At 41.8% G+C, this 24,458-nt stretch overlaps 3 protein-coding genes across 3 annotated transcripts; 2 read left to right on the top strand and 1 right to left on the bottom strand.

Annotated features, from left to right (window-relative positions):
• Positions 1-1,014: 1,014 nt before the first annotated feature.
• Positions 1,015-3,607, top strand: LOC127175626 (protein yippee-like 5). Its single transcript, XM_051126798.1, has 3 exons — positions 1,015-1,131; positions 1,896-2,053; positions 2,133-3,607. The coding sequence occupies exons 2-3, from the start codon at positions 1,913-1,915 to the stop codon at positions 2,355-2,357; spliced, it is 366 nt and encodes a 121-aa protein (XP_050982755.1). The 5' UTR covers positions 1,015-1,131; positions 1,896-1,912; the 3' UTR covers positions 2,358-3,607.
• Positions 3,608-4,199: 592 nt separating this feature from the next.
• slc30a10 (solute carrier family 30 member 10) lies at positions 4,200-10,167 on the top strand. Its single transcript, XM_051126794.1, has 4 exons — positions 4,200-6,186; positions 7,012-7,062; positions 7,145-7,384; positions 9,031-10,167. Exons 1-4 carry the CDS (start codon positions 5,694-5,696, stop codon positions 9,435-9,437), a joined length of 1,191 nt encoding a protein of 396 aa, XP_050982751.1. The 5' UTR covers positions 4,200-5,693; the 3' UTR covers positions 9,438-10,167.
• Positions 10,168-12,992: 2,825 nt separating this feature from the next.
• Positions 12,993-24,128, bottom strand: lclat1 (lysocardiolipin acyltransferase 1). The gene is made up of 6 exons (XM_051126796.1): positions 23,922-24,128; positions 17,679-17,852; positions 16,735-16,933; positions 16,511-16,657; positions 15,489-15,605; positions 12,993-14,386 (listed from the first exon to the last, which is right to left on the bottom strand). Exons 2-6 carry the CDS (start codon positions 17,844-17,846, stop codon positions 13,887-13,889), a joined length of 1,131 nt encoding a protein of 376 aa, XP_050982753.1. The 5' UTR covers positions 17,847-17,852; positions 23,922-24,128; the 3' UTR covers positions 12,993-13,886.
• Between the last annotated feature and the right edge of the window lie 330 nt (positions 24,129-24,458).

Genomic DNA, 24,458 nt, shown 5'->3' with positions numbered 1-24,458 from the left:
ATATAATTTATTTCTGTGATGCAAAGCTGAATTTTCATCAGCTGTTACTCCAGTCTCAACCCACCGATCTCTATAATGATATTATGATATATGTCATAGATCAGTCACTGTCCACGTCTTTGTCGGATGTTGAAGTGACGTCCCCTGAAGAGCCAGAATGACCGTTTTTACGTCTTTTCATGACGTCTTCTGGACGTCCAATATTGACTTTCACAGGACGTCTCTAGAAGGTTAAAATTTAGTTCAGATCTGCTCATTATGGACAAGTGTCACATGCTGATTTACTGTTAGAACGATCAATGTTGGAAACATTTTTAGAAATCCTTTCTATTTTTAATAAATGCTGTTCTTTTGAACCTTTTACTGATCAAAGAATCCTGAAAAAAAGTATTACAGGTATTACAGGTTCCAAAAAATATTAAGCAGCTTTTTCAACATTGATTATAAATCAGCGTATTAGAATGATTTCATGCGATATACTGCAGTAATGATGCTGAAAATTCATCTTTAATTACAGATATACATTAACATTTAATGTATATTAACACAACCTTTGATGAGCAAAAGAAACATCTTTAAAAAACATTAAAATCGAACTGATCCCAAACTTTTGAGCGGCGGTGAACGTACAAATCCTCAAATGATAAATACGTTAATATATTTATATATATATATATATATATATATATATATATATATATACATATATATATATATTTTTTTTTTTTTTCCCAAAAGGTTCACAAAGTTTCAAAATAGATCCTAACATCTAATATTAACAATGGCATATTTTGTTTATAAAGACCAAGCTCAGGATCGCTGTACATTGTAGTAATATTAAAAAATACAAAAATACAAATTATTAGAAACATTACAGCAATACACACAAATACATTTTAAAAAATAATCATTTGTATGTCTATATTTCTACTGAAACGCATTTTGTTATGACGGTCCAGACAGCTGTTCAGACAGCTGTAGTCATGACACGTGCACCAGTACGTACGGCGTCATCGCGCACGTCACCGCACCGGATGTTGATATAAAGTCTGGCGGAAGAGCAGAAAGAAAACACAGCAGCGCGAGCTCGAGCTGAACGGAAATAAACAAACGGTCGATCAGAAGCGGCTGGTAAGAGTCGATCTCGTATTAACGGCGAGCTTCTCTGTGATGTAGTCCTTTATTCGTCAAACCCGTTTCAAACCTGTTGTTTGTGTGTCTGTCTGCTGATGTTGTTGTTGTTGTTGTGATGATGATGATGATGCGACAGAGACAGATGAAGATGAAACGGCCTTCAGCTCGACGCGCTGCATTTATTATCACATCGTTTGTTGTTTTCCTTCTGTTCAATCGCGATGTCAGAAGCGTCTGAACGAACGTCACACATCCGATCCGATCTGATCTGGTCTGGTCTGGTCTCGACTGGAGGATGAACAGCTGATGTTCCTCATTCATCAAAGAGCCTCCATTCGCCTTCACAAATGAAGGCCCTAAAGCGACTTTAATCGGAGCAGAAAGTCTTAAAGTCACGGCAGTGAATCTTACATACACTGCCAGAATAAATACCTTCCTCAGTAGTTTTGTCTTGTTTCTCAGTACAAATATCCTGAAATGCATTTACTGGAGATGCAAAATGAAGAGATCAAGTCATGTTTTCTGAGAAACTGAACAAAATGAAGTGAGTTTATGATTAAAACGAGAACAAAAATCTGTCACTGGAGAATGAAAACTAGTTTCTCTTTGAATTAAATTGATTTTTCTGAGTCTGTTGGCAGATGTCGGTTCTCGTTTTGATCACAATCTTGCTTCATTTTGATCAGTTTCTCATGAAACAAAATGTATTTGATATCATTTTTAAGTGACCGTGTCTCGATTGAAGTGTCTCGCTCTCGCAGGTGTGTTTGTGTGCATCATGGGCCGCATCTTCCTGGATCACATCGGCGGGACGCGCCTGTTCTCCTGCGCCAACTGCGACACCATCCTGACCAACCGCTCCGAGCTGATCTCCACGCGCTTCACCGGCGCCACCGGACGGGCCTTCCTCTTCAACAAGGCGCGTGAGCCGCACGCACTGCGTCAGGTCGACGGCTGACCGGTGGCGCTGACGCTAACGTCCTGTGATGTGTTCTCAGGTGGTGAACCTGCAGTACAGCGAGGTGCAGGACCGCGTGATGCTGACCGGCAGACACATGGTGCGGGACGTCAGCTGCAAGAACTGCAACAGCAAGCTGGGCTGGATCTACGAGTTCGCCACCGAGGACAGCCAGCGCTACAAGGAGGGCCGCGTGATCCTGGAGAGGGCGCTGGTGCGCGAGAGCGAGGGCTTCGAGGAGCACGTCCCGTCGGACGCGTCCTGAGAGGAGCTTTCCGAAAGAATCCCTCTCTGACGCTGACTCTCAGATGTTTGTTAGGCCAAACCGTGATTTCAACTCTATAGATTTACCAGTACACATGCACAGCAGCTCAGAGCTTAAGATGCACAATCTCTTCTGCAATTGGCTAAAACAAACGCGCCACGTAACGACCAGACCGCCTGTGCGTGACGGGATCCCAGTTCGGACGATTTGACAGAAATGCATACGTTCGTGATCTCTTTTCCCTCGTTTCACACATTTTAAAGCGTGGAGTTGAGTTTGTGCCAAAAGTGTCGTCTGCTTTGTGCCGTCTGTCTGTCTGCTGCTGTTTTGTGTCATTCATTTGTGTTTTATGTTTCTGCTCTCAGATATCCAGATAAACAAACAGAACAATTAGCTTTCTTCAATAAAAATCTTCTCACCATCTTTCTCACAGAGCATTTGTCTGTCTGCTGTTGTTTTGCGCCATTTGTTTTTGTATCTTCTCTCTGTGACCTCTGTATTATTCTTTACAGACGCCGATATCCAGGTAAACGAACAGAATGATTAGATTTGTTCAATAATACATTTCTGTCCATCTTTCTCAAACTCTGAATGCTAAAAGATGATTATAGACTATAGATTCGTTCACTTTTACAGGACAGAAAAATAAATGCATCTGAAAGTTTTAGAAAAAGTGATTGTTCTGTTTGTTTAGTTGGCTGTTTGTAAAACATTACAGAATGTAAAGCATAAAACGGAGCTGAACAAATGACACGCCTAACGGCATGCATTCAGTAACAGCTGACCTGGACAAATGCCCTGAACAATCCAGTCGACACTTTTGGCACAAATGTAACTCCATAATTTAAGATCTCTTGTATTTGCGTTGTTGAAACAACATCTGCCACCGTCACTGGGAAACAGGCGTTCGTGAATGTACCGAATGACGAATCGCTACTGAAATGATGTAGATTTCCCCACAAAGTCTCAGTTTGTTTTCTTAAAAATTTCCCAATCATTGAGGATTATTGTAAAGCCTTCTTTATCATCTTTAATAACTCATCCATTTCTGCGTCTGTGCTTTCTCTACAGTCATGTGACCAAACAGGTTCAGGATTTCAGACTGAATAGATCTGAACGTCTTTCTGGTTGGACAGGCTTTTAGCAGGAGTTTAAGATGAGCTGCATTCACTGCGTCTGTGATCTGTAGTCAAACGCATGAGTGAAACGTGTTCAAATCAAAACATCCGCAAGATCGCAGACGCTTTAAACGCAGTCACACGCAATCACACAATTCTGCTGTTGTATTTCTACACTTTGTTAGAAACGACCTTCCTTTGTTCCGCTGGAGAGCAATGCGGCAGAGATCTGAAGTGTGTTTGTTATTCTTCTCTGACTCTCTTGTTTATTTGTGATTTCTTCAAGACTTTGTGGATTTGTTGGATCTGTAAATCTCCTCAGTTCTGCAGAATTTAAGCTCAGCGTGTTGAACTTTCTTGCACTGTTATTCTGAGCAAATTCCTCACGCGCTTACGGTCGTTCTGTTCGGTGTTTGTTTGCTTCTGATGTCAAAGTACCAGCAAGAGCGTTTCTGCTTCTCTTTATCTGTCCTTCATTAGAGCCGCTTCTGTTAATTATTGTATTCTGAAGCTCAGTTGTGTATTTAGCATGAGGTTCATTGTGTTACATTTGATGTCTGACTTGAAGAATAAATCATTTCCTAAAGTGGAAATTTTCTTCCTTTTTTCTTTCTGGTTAAAAGATTAAAATCAAAAGCTGTGTCTGTTGACATCATTGAATGGACCTGAGCAGACACAAACTAGCAATGACCAGTTGCATTTGTATTAACTCCCATAAAGATGAAAAACTACTGTAACAAATGTATCGCTCATTGTTAATGTTAATGCAGTGGGTTCTTATGGTAAAGTGTTGAGAGCAGATGGGAGTAAAGCTCAGTGTTGATCAGTAACGAGGACGTGCTCGATCTCAGCCACACGTTCGTGACAGCATCACCGCCGCGCACTGATCATATGTGCTCTAACTACAGGTAACACATGGGTTTCGTCTTACATTCATTGTCATTCAAGCCCAGCACACGTACGCTGGAACCAAACCTCATTTCTGCTGCTCGACACAGACTGAACAACAGCTGCAGGACAGGCACTGACACCCGACTGCAACACACAAAACCACTGCTTTTACATGCACTGCTCCGTTTGGCTTCCATATCATGTTTTCTCTCAGACCAGTGGAAAGAAATCATCCCAAATACACACTGAAGTGCTTGTTTTATTGCTCTTTATCTGTTTGCATCTGTAGATTTCAATCTTTAAAGAGATTACATAGAGCAGACTTTACAGTTTTATTCCTCTCTGTTTGTTCATATTTTATTCACATTAATCTGTACAGCGTTTTACAGAAAAATCATGGTGAAAATCTGTTTGTTTTCTGATTTACGGAGTCATAAAAAGAAAAAATCCAAAATCCCCTCTGGGAAAACCTTTAACACTAATGCGCCAACAAAATCAAGGACTTTTAAACCCGACTGCAGCTAATGTTCAGTTTTGTGTTCTGGAAGTGTATGCAAATGAGTGCATATTTAATTAGGCAGTGCCTCGTTTATGTTAAACTGAACATTTCCGAAATCCTGTAAACTTATTGAAGTGACCATTCTTAATGCCATTCATCAGCTGGAGACTCAGTGAGGTGTGTTAGTCGTCTATCTTTGTTTTTTCAGCCTGTGTTCACCTGTGGCGTTGCTTTAAAGAGCGAGTCAGATCCTCCTTGGGGTTTTGATTTTCCAGAGCAGCAGCAGCAGCAGCAGTCTAACGAAAAACACGAGTGTTGCAACAGAAAGGGTTTTGTCAGTCGTTTGAGAAGACGAGAAAGAAATCTCGACAAGTGCAAGATGAATTAGCTGATGAGATGCGAAAGAAGGTTTATGATGGAGGATGAAAGTCTATCTTATCCAGCTCGAGTTTGCCAAAGGCTGTTTAATGTGTGACTGCGTTTACAGTGCGCATAATGCTGAGTAGATAAGTAACCCCGCTGACCTGCATGGAACCAACTAACCCTTAAAACACAGGCTGTCAGCAGAAAAAAACCAGCTGGATGAGTGTTCAAAGGTGACAATGACAAGAATCCAGTGAGGAGCCGCTTCAGACGCGCGCCGTTTCTGGTGTCAGAATCGCTGGAGTCACTGGAGACCTGAAGGGAATCCGCGCGTCCGGTCGAATCACCCGCGCGTAGAAAAGTGCCAACTCATGATCGGCAACGAGAGACAGACAGGTGATGAGACAACAGTGAGACCGTCGCGCATCTCTCGCACTCCTTCATCCGAGCTGAACGCACGCCATCATGGGACGCTACAGCGGCAAGACGTGCCGCCTGATTCTGATGCTCGTCATCACCGTCATCTTCTTCGTGGCGGAGATCGTGGCGGGGTACATGGGCAACTCCATCGCGCTGGTGTCGGACTCTTTTAACATGCTGTCGGACATCCTGTCGCTGTGCGTCGGGCTGACGGCGGCGCGGGTGTCGCGACGCGCCGGTTCGGGCCGCTACACGTACGGCATGGGCCGCGCGGAGGTGGTGGGCGCGCTGGCCAACGCCGTGTTCCTCGCCGCGCTCTGCTTCTCCGTGTCCATGGAGTCGCTGAAGAGGCTCGCCATGCCGCAGGCCATCGATGACCCGCCGCTGGTGCTGATCGTGGGCTCGCTGGGGCTGGCGGTCAACGTGGTGGGGCTGCTGATCTTCCAGGACTGCAGCAGGCTCTGCGGGAGGCGGCAGAAAGACGCGCCGGTGCCGCGCAAGGAGGAGGATGAGGAGGACGCGGCGGAGGAAGAAACAGGTGCCGATCGTAACGCTTCATGTTTTGCAGCATCAGAGCTGTTTACCTAGATGCCTTTTACATGGCATCTCTAAAAGTTAGTTTTACATTCATTCTGCATCATAAAACCTGTCTGAAGGCTCGTTTAACAAGTGACAGCGAGCGGGGTTTCTGCGGGTCCACAAAGCTCCTAAATCAGAGCAGAAAGTCTAGAGTATCTTCCACAGTACTTTGCTTTCCAGTACAAATATCTAAACGTCTTTAAATCCAGATGTATTTACTGAAGACGCAGTTAATGTTAAAAGTTACTTTTCTGAGGCCACTCGCTTCATTTTGATCAGTTTCTCAGAGAACAAGACTCGATGTCTTCTGTCATTTTGCACTGTCTTGACTGAAGAAACTTTAAACATTTGCACTGCAAAACACGATTAAAGACAGCAGTGTTTTCTTTTTGTAGAATGAATGAAAACGTAATGGAGAGCTGCTGGAAGACTGCATTGTTCCATTCGATGTATTCCTTAAGTTTTCTTTTCTTAAACTAATTCAAACCTGCAGAAACCCTGCGACAGGAAACGTCTCATAGATGCGTCTAAAATCAGACGTCTGTGTGATATCTGGGGCAGACCCGCATGCACAAATGCATTAAAACGCAGTTTTGTCTGGCCACTGATTGTTTGCTTGTACTTTGGTCGAATAATCTGAATAATCTGCTGGCGTGACGTGCGCTGATGGAGTACAGCGTGACTGAGCACAAAAACACTGGTGTAGCTGTGATGTGCTGGGCGGTTTGTGTTTGTCATGGATCTTCAGTACTGCACTCCACACTTGTGCATTGTCCGTCCACAGGCCTGCAGGAGGAGAAGGCTGGGAGTGACGGGCCTCCGCTCAACATCCGGGGTGAGTGTGCCGCTCTGAGAGCGTGTCTATCTCTCAGCGATTCTCGTGTTTCTCTCTGAATCGCGTGTGTGTCTCTCCGCAGGCGTGCTGCTGCACGTGCTGAACGACGCGCTGGGCTCGGTGGTGGTGGTGGTGGCGTCGGCTCTGTTTTACGCGTGGCCGCTGCCCCAGGACAGCCCGTGTAACTGGCAGTGTTACGTGGACCCCAGTCTGACGCTGGTCATGGTGGCCATCATCATGTCGTCAGCCGTTCCTCTGGTCAAAGAAACGGCCGGAATCCTGCTGCAGATGAGCCCCGCCGACCTGCCGTTCAGCGCCGTCCGTGAGTTCTGTCTCTGTCTCTGCACTATACAGATGCGTCCCAGTTCACGAGTCTATGCTCTCTTCCGGGATGTTTTTTAGTACGGATAGTGTGATTAGTGTGTTCACACTGAACTCTAAAAAAGATAAAGCGCACGTCTAATGCCCGGATGATGCACTTTATTGACTGATAAGACTGATAAGTGTGGAATATTGCACGCTCATCCGGCGCAGCTGTAATTGAGGCTCCGTCTACATTCATCCGGACACATCTGAGTTTTCGTTTTAAAACGCTCTCCGTCCACACTAGCGTTTTCAAGCGTTTTCCAAATGTTTCTCATCCACACTGAAACGTTAAATTCGCCATACTGCGCATTCGTGAAAACTCACTTAGATTTTTTTTTTATTTGCAATAAAGAACAACAAGAGATAGAGTGCGTACAAAGGATTCAAGCACTCTTTCAATAACAAACAAATTATAGATCAAAGATTAACAGAAAGAGTAATATAATAGATAAAATTCTTAAGAAATAGAGAGAAGTCCAAAAGAAAGAAAAAACTCACTTAGATGATACAGACGGAACAGACACAATACGTTTTAACGCAGGATCAGTTTATTTACGGAAATATCTCATCATTCACTGACAGCAACTGAGTACATGTTCTGTCATCTTTTTAGGACTGTAATGTGAAGAGTGTACAAATATATCTTTAGCAGCAGTGTGAAAGTGAATAGCACATAACAGCCACAATTAGCGGTAAAACGCAGATATCTATTGGTACAGTATGTGTCACATGACTAAACATGCGTCACCGTTTTCACAGGCCACACTGCAACAATCGAATTGATCCACTTTTCAAAAAGCTCCGTTTTCCTTGAGCAAAATCGCCGTCTCAGTGTGGACGGAGGAGAGAAAAACGAACACGTGTTAGTGTGGACGTGACCCGAGTTCACAGAATAAAAGCACAGAGTAATGTGTCATGTGGGACACTGCCATTCTATTAAACAAACTTTATTGTTATAGTTATGGTTCTTGATGTAAATGGGCTTATTCACTGAAAAACGGTGTAGAAAGAATTTTCACACATTGTCTTCTGGTAAAGCTTGTAATTTATAACTAGATGAGTAAAGTTCGTAGACAAACCTTGAAGTTGGCTTGAGAAAGCCTTGTCTGAAAGTTTGAAATAACTGAAAAGCTTAACGTTTGAATTAGCATGTTGTTACCATGATTTAACATGAATTAGCATGTCGTTGGCATGGTTTAGCATGTTCCTAGCATGTTGCTTGCATGATTCCAACTTGATTAGTAAGTTTGTTACTAGCATGATGAGCATGGTGCTAACGTGTTTGTAACATGATTAGCATGTCACTAGCATATTGCTAGCATGTTTTAGCATCATCAGCATGTTTCTAGCGTGATTAGCAGTCTGAAAAGCTGTAGCGACCAAAGTCAGAACAGCCTGAAGGTCTGATGTGAGTTTGGTGATTCTAGCTTGAAATGTTGGTTTGAAATAATATTAAGAAGCAGCAGCAGAAGGCTGAACAGAATATCTGGCTTTCTCAAGGCAACTCAGTTTTTCCACAGGTTTTACTGTATGGATTTGCTGTGGTCTCACACCCGCTGGTGCTCTGTGTCTCTGGCTTGTTTTTGTCTCTCTCTGTCCCAGTGGAGAGCGTGTGCAAACTCCCCAGCGTGTCGAGCGTGCACGAGGCTCACGTGTGGGAGTTAGCTAAAGGACGTAACGTGGCCACGCTGCACGTCAAAGTGTCCGCCGACCTGTCGGATCCGTGCTGGGACAGACCGGCCCTTCGCACGCAGATCCAGCAGCTGTTCCACCGCGCCGGCGTTCACAGCGTCACCGTTCAGCTGGAGCGCGCCGACGGAGAGCCCGAGCGCTGCGGCGCCCCCTGCGTGTCACCCGCGTGCGTCAAGCTGTCCTGCTGTCCCGTGGGCCCGTCCGCCGTGAGCCACGGGAACCCCGTCCCTCCCTCGGGAGACGTGGCCGTCGACGTGCTGCCGGAGAAAGACACGGAGCAGAAGTCGGCGAAACGCGCCGAGAGCACCAAGTTCTAACGCCGTTTCCCGAGAAGCTTCGTCCCGGACTAGAAACCCAGGGGTTTTGAGAAGCACTCCCATGATATTCGACAGAACAAACAGACTCTTGTGTTTAATTCCTCCTCACGACTGTGCCTCGCTGCCCTTTAAGACTCCAGCTAATGATTCCTGCTAATTGTTCTTCGTTAGTGAATCTGTTCACGAATCTGTTCAACACGGCGCCCGACGCAAACCCGATCATCGTTCCCAATAATCAGCGGCTTATTTATTGTTCTGCAGAGAACGAGAGACACGTCCAGCTCGTATTTCAGCCCAAAGTAACACGATAGCGATACAAACACATAATCACACCAAAGTCTCGTGACTGTGTAGAGATTGTAAACATAATGATGGTATAATAATAACAGACAGTAATTGTGCCTCTAATGCTTGCGCTGATTGTAATAATTGATCATCTGTATTACAGTAATATGCAATTATTAGTGAAAAATATTTTTAAAACAAGTTTCTTTTGTTTTTGGGGTGAGATTGGACCTGGACATGGTTGCAGAAGATATATTTACATTCCTTGTTGTTATTTATGACCTTTTGCTCTTAATAATCTCTTTATAACTTTTTATATCAGCGAAACATAGAATTAACTGATATCTAGTTGTGTGTAAGTGAGTGTGTATTTGAAAGACAATCAAATGTACTGTAAATCTGTAAAATCAGATTTAGCCTTTCTAAGTAAACAGATCTGAATGAATGTGAGCTGGTGTGTTTATTAAGCGGAAGATTCACCTGATGATCGGCTGTTGTGTGAAGAAACATCTTTCACGGCTGCAGCGGCTCTAAACTCACATCAACTTTAATCACAGGTGTTCACAATAATCACAGACCGACATGCAGGTGATGCAGCACTAGAGGGCAGCAGAGAACACACACACACACACACACACACGTTTGTTTTTGGGAATTGTGGGGACTTTCCATAGACTTCTATAGATTTTATACTGACCAAACGATATTGTCTGTCCCCTAACCCAACCATAACCCTAAACCTAGCCCTCACAGAAAACATGTTTGCATAGTTACACTTTCAGACAAACATCATTTACTATTTACCATTTACTATTGTGGAGACCGCAGGCCGGTCCCCACAATGTCGAAAATTTCAGGTTTTACTATCCTTGTGGGGACATTTGGTCCCCACAATGTAGCAAAAACAAGTACACACACACACACCCCACATAAATAAATAAATATCTTCTGATATCTTCTATAAACTAACCCATCACTGAAACATCTGCAGAACACTGGATTTACATCTTGAGGCTGATTTATTATTAACTCACTAGTGGTTTGTCAATATGAATGAGCACATTTGACATTTGACAAGTACAGTTTACCAGTAAACACTCACACACCTCCACGTGAACGTCAGCAGAGTCTTGTTTATTTCCTGTTTCTCTGTCAGTTTTCATAGATACTCATTTCCATTGCTGATCAGTAAAAACACGATGACAGTGTGGGATTATTAATAATAGAGCAGGCAGAAGGTGTCAGTCTTTCCGTGGTGCGTCGCACAAACTCACTGCTATTCAGAGAAACCATTAGAGCTTCCTGGAAGCACAAGAAAACACCAGAGACCAGATCGCTAGTTAAACACTCATGAACCGGGTTTGTATCTGGATGAGATGCTGGTGAGGCGGTGAAGAATGACACCAATTATTTTTAATCTGCCACTGGAACAACTAAACTGAAGCTGTTCGAGTTTATAGAGTTTAGTCAGGACTTTAACACGATGCATCTAAACACAAGTCTGACTACAGTCTTTACAATGATCATCACTGCACGAAGATCTTAATCACATGTTGCTTTACAACTCTCAGACCTGTTTTTGTTGGAACGATGTTTGACGAGCTGAACACATTCGACTCGTCTTTCAGAGCCTGTTTTTCAGATCTACCGTGACCTCTTGACCTCACCGCGACCGGACGGCCCGCATTACTGACACCGACGGGCGTCTCCGAGGAGAAAATATGGGTGCTGGTGTGTTTGTTGATGTGTGTTTAGATGAAAGCAGCAGAGACTCGCCGCCGATCCTGGAGCGACACAGGAACGACCTTCTGCTCAGACTGAAGGTTGACACACATCACGAACGCCTGCAGTGTAAAAGAATGAACGAACACTTCACACTTCAGTCCACATCATCAAACTAAAGCTTATGAGATGAGATGCTTAGATTTATCATGTCTCTGCAAATTATTATTACATTTTAACCATGATACACTGACGCTTAATGTTTTGGGAGAACACAAAGCTGGTCTCAGCAGATCCCGTGTGTTTGCGTTTCCCATCCGCTCACATGCATTAACCCCGTCAGCGGGGGATTGAGCTCCATCGCCACTGACATCATCCTACTGCACGTTACTAAGCAACCACTGAGCACCATCTGTCGTCACAGCAACCCCGCCTCACCCTCAGACGTCTTGTGATTTTCTCCATCAGTGACAGACAGCAAACCTCCTCTCCTCTCATTCATCGTCCTCTATTAGAACCAAACCCTACGGGTGATTTACAGGGTTAAAAGTGAACCGACAGACAGCATGTTTTTCTGAAATGTTCTGTTTAAATATGCAAATGACCCTGGTGAAAAATAAATACATTTATGTATTTAAAATACATTTATTTTATGCTAAGTATACTACAAATACATTTACATATTATGTAAATAATATATTTAAAATACCCTGCAATTGTACTTTTAGCATACTAAGGTGGTATATTTAACGTCTGCTAAATTGGAACAACTAATTTTGTACTTAATACACGGAAGTAGTGCTGAAGTATAACTAAAGATATACTGGAGTATATTTAATTGTGCTGAAGTGGAACTATTGCAAGTATATTTCAGGTACACTTTAAATATTTTGCATTTAAAAACGGATATTATTTAAAAATCTTACAATCCTCATCATTACTGACATTAAAACACATTTTAGGCTTAATATTAAGAAAATATTAAGAGTACTGCAAATTAATTTTGAATACAATTTTTATATCCGTACGTCTCAAGCAATATGTCAGTAAATATGGTAACAGATTTAATATGAAATAAATGCATTTTGAATCTATTACTTTTTTAATAAGGGAGTCACTTTCTAATTAAATATGCACTAATTTGCATACACTTCCAAAACATAAGTCTGAACACTGGATAAAGTATGGCTCATAATTCTGGTTTGATTTACGGTTTTTGATTCGATGGTTTTGGAGTTTTTCCACAGGAGATTTTGGATTTCTCAGACAGAAAACAAACAGTTTCACCATGTTTTTAGGAGCAAAATGTAGTATAAATCAGTGTGAATGAAATATGAATTAACCTTTAGAATATAGAGAGGAATAAAACTAAAGTCTGGTGTTTGTAAGAGGAAAAAAACACTTTAAATATTGAAATCTACAGACACAAACAGACACAGGCATGATATAGAATCAAAATACACCAAAATCTCCACACTCTCACACACACGAAACACGTCTGAGGCCTTCATTTGAACACGTGCGGACACATCGAACTGGACAAAAGACTGAAAGGAACACAGAAGATTGATTTATTGGCGTACTGATTATTGATCTGCTCAGCAGTGGTTAGTTACAGTGGCTGAATATACCTGAGTGATCGTGACGGCCGTACGTGAACGTGACGAGAAACACGTGTGAACGCAGACACTGATCTCCATCACAGTGAGCCGGTCTTCCTCCGTCACAATAACACACGCCACTGACACGCCGGGCGCCGCTGGTTACGGTTACCGGTGTGGTATGAGTGACACGATGAAAGGTCAAAGGTCAGAGGGTTCGGTCAGTTATTATATTGGTAACTCAGCCCTGATTTACATGAGGATTGTCCGAGAACGTCACATGTTGATTCCAGCTGGACGTTCTGCTTCATCACTGCTCTTCTGTCACGTTAACTGAGCCATGCACGCGAGAGCAGCGTCCGCTTCCAGAAACACACACGACGCGCTCCTGATGAGCAGCAGAGGAGCATCAGGACGCTGGGGTTTTGCCGTAATGACATTATTTTTCACGAGCGCTCAAAGCTAATGTGCTATGGCTGTGTTCCGTCAATATAAAACATAAATACACCAAACAAACCAAATAAAACATCATAATTCTTTAAAATATGGCTGTAACTGGTTTCGATTCAAGCTACTAACACAGGAGGAAACAAACGAGAAACACAAAAACCTGAAAGAGTAGAAGGAGGAAAGACGTGCGGTACGACGTTCACGTTCGCACAGTGATAAATGTTGAACGGCGCGAGCCGCCTGCGTTTATAATGACGTCGAGTCGCTCTGACCCCGCACGCGCAGCAGCAGCGCAGCGTGTGTCTCCCGCGGGCGGCTGCGCTTCATCCTCTCATCCGGCAGGAGGCGCCGCGGCCCGTGTTTACGTACGCAAACGGATCAAACGTGTCTCTCACTCCTCCTTCGCCTCCAGCGAACTCCCGCCGTTCCAGTGCCGGTGACACGCCAGCTCCATCAGCTCCACGCCGCCCGTCACCCGCTGCTGCCCCAGGAAGAAGATCACCATCAACAGGAAGTAGACGCGGACGGGAGCCCAGAGCCACAGGCCGGCGAAGGAGAGCGCGACGAAGGCGCTCCAGTACAGCAGCGACGCGGCCTTGATCAGCGCCACTCTCAGCTCGCTCTTGCAGGGCGGCACGCGGGCCTCGGGCTCGTCGAAGAGGCGCGGGTCGGCGCGGTAAAAGTCGCGCAGCCGCCGCTCTTTCTCCTGCCAGCGCTCCTGACACCACTGCTGCAGCTGCGCCGATCCCGCGGGCAGAGACGCCGCCGCGTAGCGCCGCACGTGGAAGTGGATCTCGCGCGGGAACAGACCCAGAATCAGGTGACGCTCCGTCTGCGGGATGTTCTGAGGATACGCCACCGTGATATCGTGGACGGCATCAAGGTTATCGCCTGTCGACAGAAATAATCATCATTAGTCACGTTCACGAGCTGCACCATCCCGTCAGTCACTGATCATATGTTTACACTCATGCATTTGACAGATGCTAAACGACCTACACTGCATTCAGAGTTTAGACTTTATTACACGGCTCTACGCTTACTTTTAAATTTAGGAGCACAGTCAAAATTTCAGGAGCAGTTTCTAATCAATAATCAAAAATTAGATAAATGATCCTTCCCACTACGAGCTGATATTTTATGTCAATTTTTTTTTTTACATAAGCTTTTTAAAATTTCTAATTAAAACAACAGAATAAGAACAAGTAGAATAAGAATAAGTCACCAATTAAATGAAATCAGAATAATTAATTTGTACTACAGAGATGCACAGAAGAACACAAACGTGTAGGTGTATTTTCATGTTTAATGAGGATCAGCGGGGCCTAACTAATCCCTGACCCTAACTCATGTTGAGATTAATGTTTTAAATATGAAAATTTGAATCTAGAAATATTACATGATTTAAATAACTGAAAATACACTTTAGTAATGAAACTAAATCTGCCAGTAGGTGGCAGCAAGTGACTGATTTAATTACTGAATCATTCATTCATTTGATTTGTTCGAACGGCTGATTCATTCAGGAATAAAGCAAATGACTGTCTTTATGAATGGGAAATTGAATCATTGACTCACTAGATTCATTTAAAAACGCACGTTCATTCATAAACCAAACAGCGCTGTGTTTGAATGGAGATGTGCAGCGGCTCAGTTGTGACTTGTTTCAAACTATTTTTTAAGAAAAAATAGAGCAAAATCAGGCAATAGTGTTCTAGTCAGACAATGTAAGTCACTTCATTCTAACTTCTTGTTTATTAAACTGTTGTATTAAATCAGCATCTCATTTACAATCATTAAAAATCATTCAAAGCTGTCACTCGTCGAAGTTCTCTACACTGCACAATCAATCTCTTATTTACACTTTGTTTATGAAGGGACTGGTGAGATATGTGTGTGATTCATTACTCAACGCTGCAAAAACACAGAAACCTTTGAAGCTCCTCGCAGAGCAAACACAAATATGCTGACTGGGTTAGTGATGACCTCTGACCTTTCCGCAGCGTGTCAACGATGAAGGTGAAGCCGGTGGTTCGTGGATGAAGGACGTACTCGTACTTTGGAAGGCCGTTTTTCTCAGCGAACTCGTCACTCCTGGCGCGAGTGTTTTCTGCACAGATAAAAACAGAAATCAGGTTTCACACAACACTGCTAACAAAGAACAAAACTGATTTAAAGTCACTACAAATGATTTCTTTTAAACAAGCACTTCTGATCTGAGCCTTCAAATTCAATCTCAGCGCTCACTGATGATCATGCTGCTCATGAAAGCATCAGAACCCAAAGCGAAATCACAGACTCTACGAGTCTCATCTGACATCTGACCGTCAGCCGCTAACACGCTCACGTCACACCACTCAGCCGGCTAACAGGATCGGGCTCACGCTAATCGGCTGAGGTCACGGCCGGTCCTTCAGCTTCAGATGAGCAGCGCAGGTGTCCGTCTGACCCATGCGGGATCTGTCAGGGGTTTATCTGTGTTTGGCGCCATCCCAGCAGCGAGTGTTCCAGTGGCATCAGGTCAGTGCGGCGCGGCCGCTTTAGGACAGCTGACGCTCAAAAATCATCATTTACTCACCGTACTGTCATCCTAAGTGTCCTTTCATTCAGCTGTTTTAAAATGAAGAGCTTATTTGCAAAAACATGCATTATAATTAATCTCAATCAAACTGCAGTTGGGTTATTTTGATATAAAGTAAAAATAACTTTAAAAACACAGCAAACACAACAAAGCACAATCAAAACATGATTTTTGAGTTATCTGTTTTTGCAAATAAACTCTCTCATCATCTCATCAGAATATTACACATATCTTCATTTGTGTTCTGAAGATGAATGAAAGTCTGTTGCGGGCGAGTAATTAATGACCAAATGTTGATTTCTGAATGAACTAATGCTTTAAGTTGGAGTTACGATGCTCGTTCTGGTTAGCAGCAGTTTTTAACCAGTAAAGCACGTGACCCGTTAGGGTTTGATCTCCGGTTGATCGGAATGAGAGCGCTCGGCGTTTCTCACCGGTGAGGTCGGTGCCTTCGGGGAACAGCAGCAGCTGCAGCGGCTCCTTGATGTGGCAGAAATACTGCAGCATGTTGGCCATGTGACTGCGGTCGTCCTCCCAGCGCCGCTGGATGAAGATGAAGGAGGCCACCTGCATCGCCCAGCCTGAGCACAAACACACAGACACAGTTCGTCACGCTCATCCCTGACGCGACAGACGCTCGCGAGCGCGCGGGACTCACCGAAGCCGGGCACGGCCTTGAGCGCCGCTTTCAGGCAGATCTTCTCCAGACGCAGGTAGCTGTACCGCAGCAGGCAGCACCACAGGAACATCCAGTCCAGACGCGTGCGGTGGTTCATGATGATGACGCTCCGCTCGCCGGGAACGAAGCCGTCGCCCGTTATCACCACCTTCACCCCGAACACCAGCTCCAGCAGCGCCTGCGGACACACACCGGGACTCGTCACCGACGCCATTCGCCATCACACGCCTCGGCTCCGAAGAGCTCAGAGTTAATGCAGTTATAAAAATGTACAAATAAAATGTAAATCATCGACAATTAAAGTCAAACAAAGATTCAATATTCTATTTGTTCAGCTGAATGGCATGTGATCTTTAATGAATAAGAGAGAACCATGCACAGGTAAATGTGTTGTTAAATTATTGAAATGTGAGCGTGGAGAACAAAACCAGTCTTAAGCATCACGGGTATATTTGTAGCAAAACCAAAAAATACATTGAATGGGGCAAAAATGATCGTTTTTTCTTTAATGTCAAAAATCATTAGGATATTAAGTAAAGATCATGTTCCATGAAGATATTTTGTACATTTCCTACCGTAAATTTATCAGAACTTAATTTTTGATTAGCAATATGCATTGCTAAGAACTTCATTTGGACAACTTTAAAGGTGATTTTCCTCAATATTTTGATTTTTTATGCACCCTTAGATTCCAGATTTACAAACAGTTGTGTCTCAGGCAAATATTGTCCTATTCTAACAAACCATACATCAATTTAAAAAAATTGACCTTAATGACTGGTTTTGTGGTCCAAGGTCATGTTTATGGTTTAGTTAACTGTTAACCCTGCTGAGAGATTCTGGCTTTCGAGCGTTTGAGAATCCCTGCTCAGGATGATTAATAATGAAGGTGAAGCCATATCCCATGATGCTGAGCGGCGTACCACCGGTAGGGTGAGCCACGTGGCCACGATGCGGTCGGTGATCCATCGGTACCAGGCGGGCGAGAACAGCATGAGCGGCAGAACGGGACCCAACATGAAGATGCTGCCGAAGAAACTGCCCAGGAACAGAGTGACGACGAAATACAGGCCTCTGACGGACACCATCATCCCGTCCTGACAGAAACACACAGCACAGATCAGTGCGGAACATGTATTCAGCTCATCTGTAACAGTAGCTGCACAGTGAGTGTGAGAGCGTCATGTCGTCTCTGAGATGAAGATGAGACGACGTGAGCTTCTTCATCAAGGGAGCGGCTCAACTTTGCTTTTCCTTGTAAGAGTGGAAAATGTGATACGTGAGAGTGAAGAGCGCTGACGCTGACAAAACACACGATTACAGGCAGTTTCAGCACACACGCACACACACACGCCAGCCTTAAAGAGACAGTGCACACAAAAATCATCATTCTGTCATCATTTACTCTCTCAAGCTGTTCCAAACCTCTATGAGATTCCTACTTCTGCTAATTACAAATAAAGATATTCTGAAGAATGTTGGGAACCAGTATAGTCTTGTTTTGTCTATATCATCATCCAACTCTAATCTGATCAATGCAACTAAGGAAGGAATATCTCAAAATATTATAAACATTAGTATCACGTAAAGCTGCTTTTCAGCCATGTGTATAGTGAAAAGTGACTTGACTTGAGTGTTGTGTGAAAAACAGTTCACGTATTGAATGTAAACAAATAGGAGATAGAGGCTTCATTTCCAGCTGATTGTTGACAGGACTAGTTTCTGTCAAAATCACCGAACGGACTGTCACTGGAGGGGAAGCAAATGTTCTGATTTTGACTGAAGATCACCAAGACAATGACGGGTCAACAGGGTCGATTTTGATTGCGTGCAGACTTTGAAGCCATAACAGTCCAGCGTCTAGTCCAAGCGCTTATGTTTTAACTAGAACCCTTAACTAGCGCGCAGAAGAGTTTCTACTATTATTAAAGCGTTGATACTGAAAATAGCTCATCTCACAGGACCATTTGCATCAAATGGTAATTTAACCAGCTTTAACTTTAACCACAGATAACTCAAACTCATCCTGCACTGGAAAAAATTGCTTTTCTTACTTTGATTTTTTGTCTTGTTTCCAGCCAAATTATCTAAAAATTCTTATATCAAGTAGGATTTTCTAGACAAGCAAAAATTGTCTTGTTTTCAGAAATGAAGTGAGTTTTTATTTAGAACAAACTAAATAATCTGCCAATGGGGTAAGCAAAAAACATTCATAAAACTCACTTCATTTTTTCTGAAAACAAGACAATAATCTTTACTTGTTTAGAAAATGTTCAGATATTTTGGCTGAAAAACAAGAAGAATCATTTTTTGCAGTGTAGTTTCTACATTTATTTTCAGCCTATCAAACACATTTCACTGACATGAACACAATCTAATTCTCCTTTGCTGCAGGACTGTGAAAGACACCAACAAGCTTTTTGTCACAATTTTGGCTTATTGTGATGTTTTTATCAGCTGTTTGGACTCTCATTCTGACGGCACCCATTCACTGCAGAGGATCCGTTGGTGAGACAGTGATGGAATGACACATTTCTACAAATCTGATGGACAAACAAACTCATCCTAATCTCCGATGACCTGAGGATGAGCACACTTTCTTATTGTCAGGTAAACTATTCCTTTAATATGAAGACTGGCTGAAGGACCATGGAAACAAGACTTCGACCCGGTTCGTGTTCATCCGCACACATATTCACGTCCACACGAACTCCATCTCACATCTCTTTTTCCATGGCGTCGTGAAGCGGCGGTTAATGAGCGACAGAGCTCGGCGTCCCGTACTGTCTCTGTGATTAATGATTGGACAGATGAGAGTATTATCATCTCTTCACTATCTGTGCCTTTGTGTTAACCGCTATAACTTCACCCGTTCATGACATTAACAGTGCCGTGTACCCGCTGATGATCCGTTGTGCACTTCATACTATCCAACAAGTTCACCAAATACTGACGCAACATAATCAATAACTCAGTGACACTACATAATCTTCTGAAGAGCTGATTTATAGCAGCAATTGATGATAAAGTTAACAGTAATTGGTTAGGGTAATTATAATTCCTCAAACTGGAAAAAAAACAGACACTGTTTTTCTGGTTTATTACTGTGAAGCTGCTTTACACTATAACAAGCACTGTAGAAATAAAGCTGAGCTGATTTCTGTTTTTTCCAAAGTAATATTATATTACCTATATAATATATATATATATATATATATATATATATATATATATACACATATATATATGATTTGTAGTACACTACAATTGCACATTAAATACAATTAACCTGGTTTAATCACAGATTTCTCCCAGACATGAAAATATCAAATGTTTGTCATTAGTAACCCTGTAAATTTTTTTTTTTTTTTTGGAAAAGTGGAAAAGTCAGTCAGAATTAACATATTTCTGTAATTAAAAAATTGTTATAAATCCTAGTCCAGCTATTTTAAACTGTAACTTTCTAGGGTTACTCTATTATGCATTTTAAAAAAAAACCTTATACAACACTAATAGGAATATAATAGGAATAACAGGAATACTGAGATAAAATACAAAAAAATAAAAAATAAAATACAACCGTCAACGTATTTGTTACTTTTTTGTAACATGCATCATCAAATTGTTATATTAGTGCTACCAGTATTACAACATCAGTATTGTAACATATTTGTAACATAACTTTTAATTTAATGCAATATTTTTTCAATGCAACATTTTAGTGCAAAACTGCAGCTGGATTTATATGTAAACCTAAATTCACTGTCATCACACCAGTCACTGTTGTGACCATCAGCACGTTTACTCATTCTGTGACCATTCAACAAAACTAAACAGGTGTGAATATAAATACTAACACTATACACCTTAAAGATGTGTACCCAAAAACTTGATCATATTTTTATGTTAACGTACTTTACCTGCCTTTTGTTTTGGAGCTCTGATGCAGCCTTCATCTTCTCAAGGAATTAAACTGCTTTGGTCATGTGACATTTTGCACCAACTACGTGAAACGGGACATTCTAAAACGCTTAACGTCAAAAACGCTTAACGTGGCTTAACGTACCTAAACACAGACCCGGGAAAACCAAATTTCTGTCAAACCTTACTTGTGATAAACACTAACTACTGTCAAAAGAACGAGCCCTTATTCCACAGATAAAGTGTTTAATACTACGTTAAGCGTTTTCTTCCCCATAGAAGTCCATTATAAGGAAACAGCTTAACGTGGTTTAACATACCTTAACAACGACCGGGGAAAACCGGGGAATGTCAAATTTTACTTATAATAAACACTTTTTGCTGTCAAAAGAATGAACTCTTATTCAGCATATAAAGTGAATAACAGGGTTGCCAACTGTCACGCATTTGGCGTGAGACACACGCTTTCAGGCTCTGTCTCACGCTCTCACTCTGCCCATGTAAATCTCATGCCTGCTTGCGATTTTAAACAAAGTTTCAGCTTTCAAATGTTGTAAGTTTCAGTACTAAATTCCAGCGATAAATACCGTTTTGGCGCACTTAATGTGGCGTAAATCGTAAAATGTAGCGCTTCTGTTAATGCCAGAGCCATTGAAAGACAGGTGCCACAAGCGTTGATCTCGCCGGCGTCGCCGCCACGCGGTCACGTGATTCACAGAGCTCTCCAAACAAACCAATGTTAGAGACTACAGCTTCACTATACAGGTATTTTTAGCAATTTTGGTAACATTACAGCATATTATGCATTGATTTCTACATCGATGACCTTTACAGTATAATTTTATTCTAGAAAGTGATGGAGAGGCAACCCTTAAGAAAACTGAACATGGTTTTACTACAAATAAACCAAACCAAAAAATCAAAACAAAAAATGGTTACTATAGTTAAACCATGGTAACCACAAATTAACCATGGTCTTGCTACACTAACCATAGTTTAACCATGGTATTTGTACTAAAACTATGGTTATACAAATGGTAATCAGTGTGCCAAAAAATAGTTACTACACTTTTACTATAATAAAACCATGGTTAATTTTTGTAACATTAATATGGTTTTCTTGTATTTGACCCTCAGGTATTGCTTACTTATAATGTGACCATACAGCTTAACTATTTTTCATTTAAATAAATGTTCTGTATTTTAGTTCAATAATTTTTAATATTTAAGGTGATCATTTAGCACTAAATACTATTTGTCTAATAATTATGGTCCATTAATGACTTAAAATATATACATTATTTTATAGTCCCATTACTTATATTACAATTAGTGTAGTATTTAAGCTTAAATAGAGAAAAGGGTTTTAAATTCCACTGCAAATAGGCAAATTAGAGTCATTTTGACTTTGACTTTGACAAGATTAATAACTATATTTTTAAATTTAAAGAGTTAATAACTTACGTCCTTTTTTTAAAATGAATCTCATATAAGTACACACAATGAATGCAAGCAAATACGGATTTTAAACCAAGTTGCCAAGAATGGTGCTAAAAAAACACTGCATCTTTATCCCCATGTATGTACAGTATACATATAAATAGACATGGAATCAAAATCGCCACCCCCCATCCCCCCACCATCAAACGTTACTTAAAATAAACACTTTCTGTTGTCAAAACAATGAGCTCTTATTCAGCATATTAAGTTAATAATTCGACCAATTCGTACATGTATTACGAGGTGGCTAATTCGTACGACCTCACGATTTTGTACAATTTGTGTAAAACCCAGTTTAGGGTTAGGGTTAGGTGTAGGTCATTCATCCAATTTCATACTATTGTGCAATTTGTAAAATAACTTTGGTGTTAGCTAAAATCGTATTAGTGGAGCGCGGGTTACAAACTAATGCGGGGTTAGTTGTTTTCACACATGCTAGCATAACCAAATTTACAGAATTTACTAGTTGCCATGGCAACACTATACAGAGAAAAAAAGTGCAGCAAAATTCAAAAGCATTTTTAAGATATCACTGAATATTTAATAAAAGTACATTTCTGGCTGAAGTAAATCTTTCATCTCAGTTTTTAGTATTCAAAATGAGACAAATCTTTTATTATTTTAATCTCCAATCTGTTGTTTATTAATTCAAATAGTTTATTAATGCTTGGCAAACCAGCAGAAGACACTAACCAGTTTTAAATTCCGCGCTGATGGGGAACATTGTAACACTGCGTTACAGTGTGCCCTGCTATATTAAACTATGCATTTCTATGACATTATATTACATGGATTCACACGAACAGAAATTAAAAGAGTTAGGTTGTGCCCCACGCTACCCTATATTGTACGAGTGAGGTCTACCGAATTCGTCCGAATTACAGTAGCCACCTCCTAAAATATGTACGAATAATGATCCGTCCACGTTAAGCTGTTTCCTTATAATTGACTTATATGGGGGAGAACGCTTAACGTGATATTGTTCACTTTATACGCTGAATAAAAGCTTGTTTTTTTGACAGCAGAAAGTGTTTATTATAAGTAAAATTTGACAGAAGTTTGGTTTCCCCCGGTCGTTGTTAAGGTATGTTAAACCACGTTAAGCTGTTTCCTTATAATGGACTTCTATGGGGGACAAAACGCTTAACGTGATATTATTCACTTTATCTGTGAATTAAGGGCTCGTTCTTTTGACAGTAGTTAGTGTTTATCACAAGTAAGGTTTGACAGAAATTTGAGTTTTCCTGGCCGTTGTTTATGTACGTTAAGCCACGTTAAGCGTTTTTCACGTTAAGCGTTTTAGAATGTCCCCGTGAAACTGCACATATTTAATTCAGACCCTTTATTGTTTCCATAGTTTGCAGGAAGTGCATTAAAACATCAGTCAGTAAGGAAACCTTTTTTACGGTGGGTTAAGTGCACTTGTTTTTTCCACAAGGGTTTTCTATAAACCTCCACCAGTGTTCAAATGTAATGCAGCACAGCAGAAACTACAGCCTCATCTCTTCATCATCAGTGTCAGATGAAATGTGACAGAAATGTGAAATCACGGTTTAATCACAGTGAATCTGGTGGTTTGGGTGTGAGTGACTGATGAAAGAATGAAAGAATGAAAGAATGAATCGTGTGTGAACGCGTCACTAATGCAGCAGTGACCAACAGAGCAGATAATAAAGCACAGTGTTACTCGGATGATGTCGATGTTTCCCTGCTGTGTGTGTGTGTGTGTGTCATTATTTACTCACTTCAGCGCTTTGCGTTCGCAGGAGTGACTGTAAATATCAACCGCGACGACATCCAAACATCTTCAGTCCAATTAAAGCGCCACAGCAAAGGCTACATCCGCTCAGATCCAGCGCGAACACAGAAAAGGCGACGCAAACTCGCTGTTTACACTGGAATCCATGTTTATCCTACCTTTCATTTGCATGACCTCTGAACTTCCGCCTTTGACGACACGACGCTCAGCTGACCAATGACAGACGACTTCCGAACCGCTAAGCCCCGCCCCGTTAGGCGCGCACCATATTTTAAATCGCTCACGTCATCAGCGCGACCATTCTGTCCGGTGTTGCCAAGTCCGCGGTTGTTCTTCAACTCCAGGATGTCCCTCATGGTTTCCGGACTCTGATTTGAAAAGCATATGGACCTCTCCTCACAGTCTTTTTATTCCAAGTAAAATTAAACAACTCCATTTCAAAATTGTTCATGGCTACCACCCTTGTAATCTATTCTAGAGCAGGTTCTCTGAAAATGTATCTTCTTTGTGTTCATTTTGTAAA

This window comes from Labeo rohita, chromosome 13 (assembly GCF_022985175.1).
Source record: "Labeo rohita strain BAU-BD-2019 chromosome 13, IGBB_LRoh.1.0, whole genome shotgun sequence".
Lineage (NCBI taxonomy): Eukaryota > Metazoa > Chordata > Actinopteri > Cypriniformes > Cyprinidae > Labeo > Labeo rohita.
The sequence above is the reverse complement of the archived record's forward strand: the minus strand, read 5'-3'. Positions and strand labels throughout refer to the sequence as shown.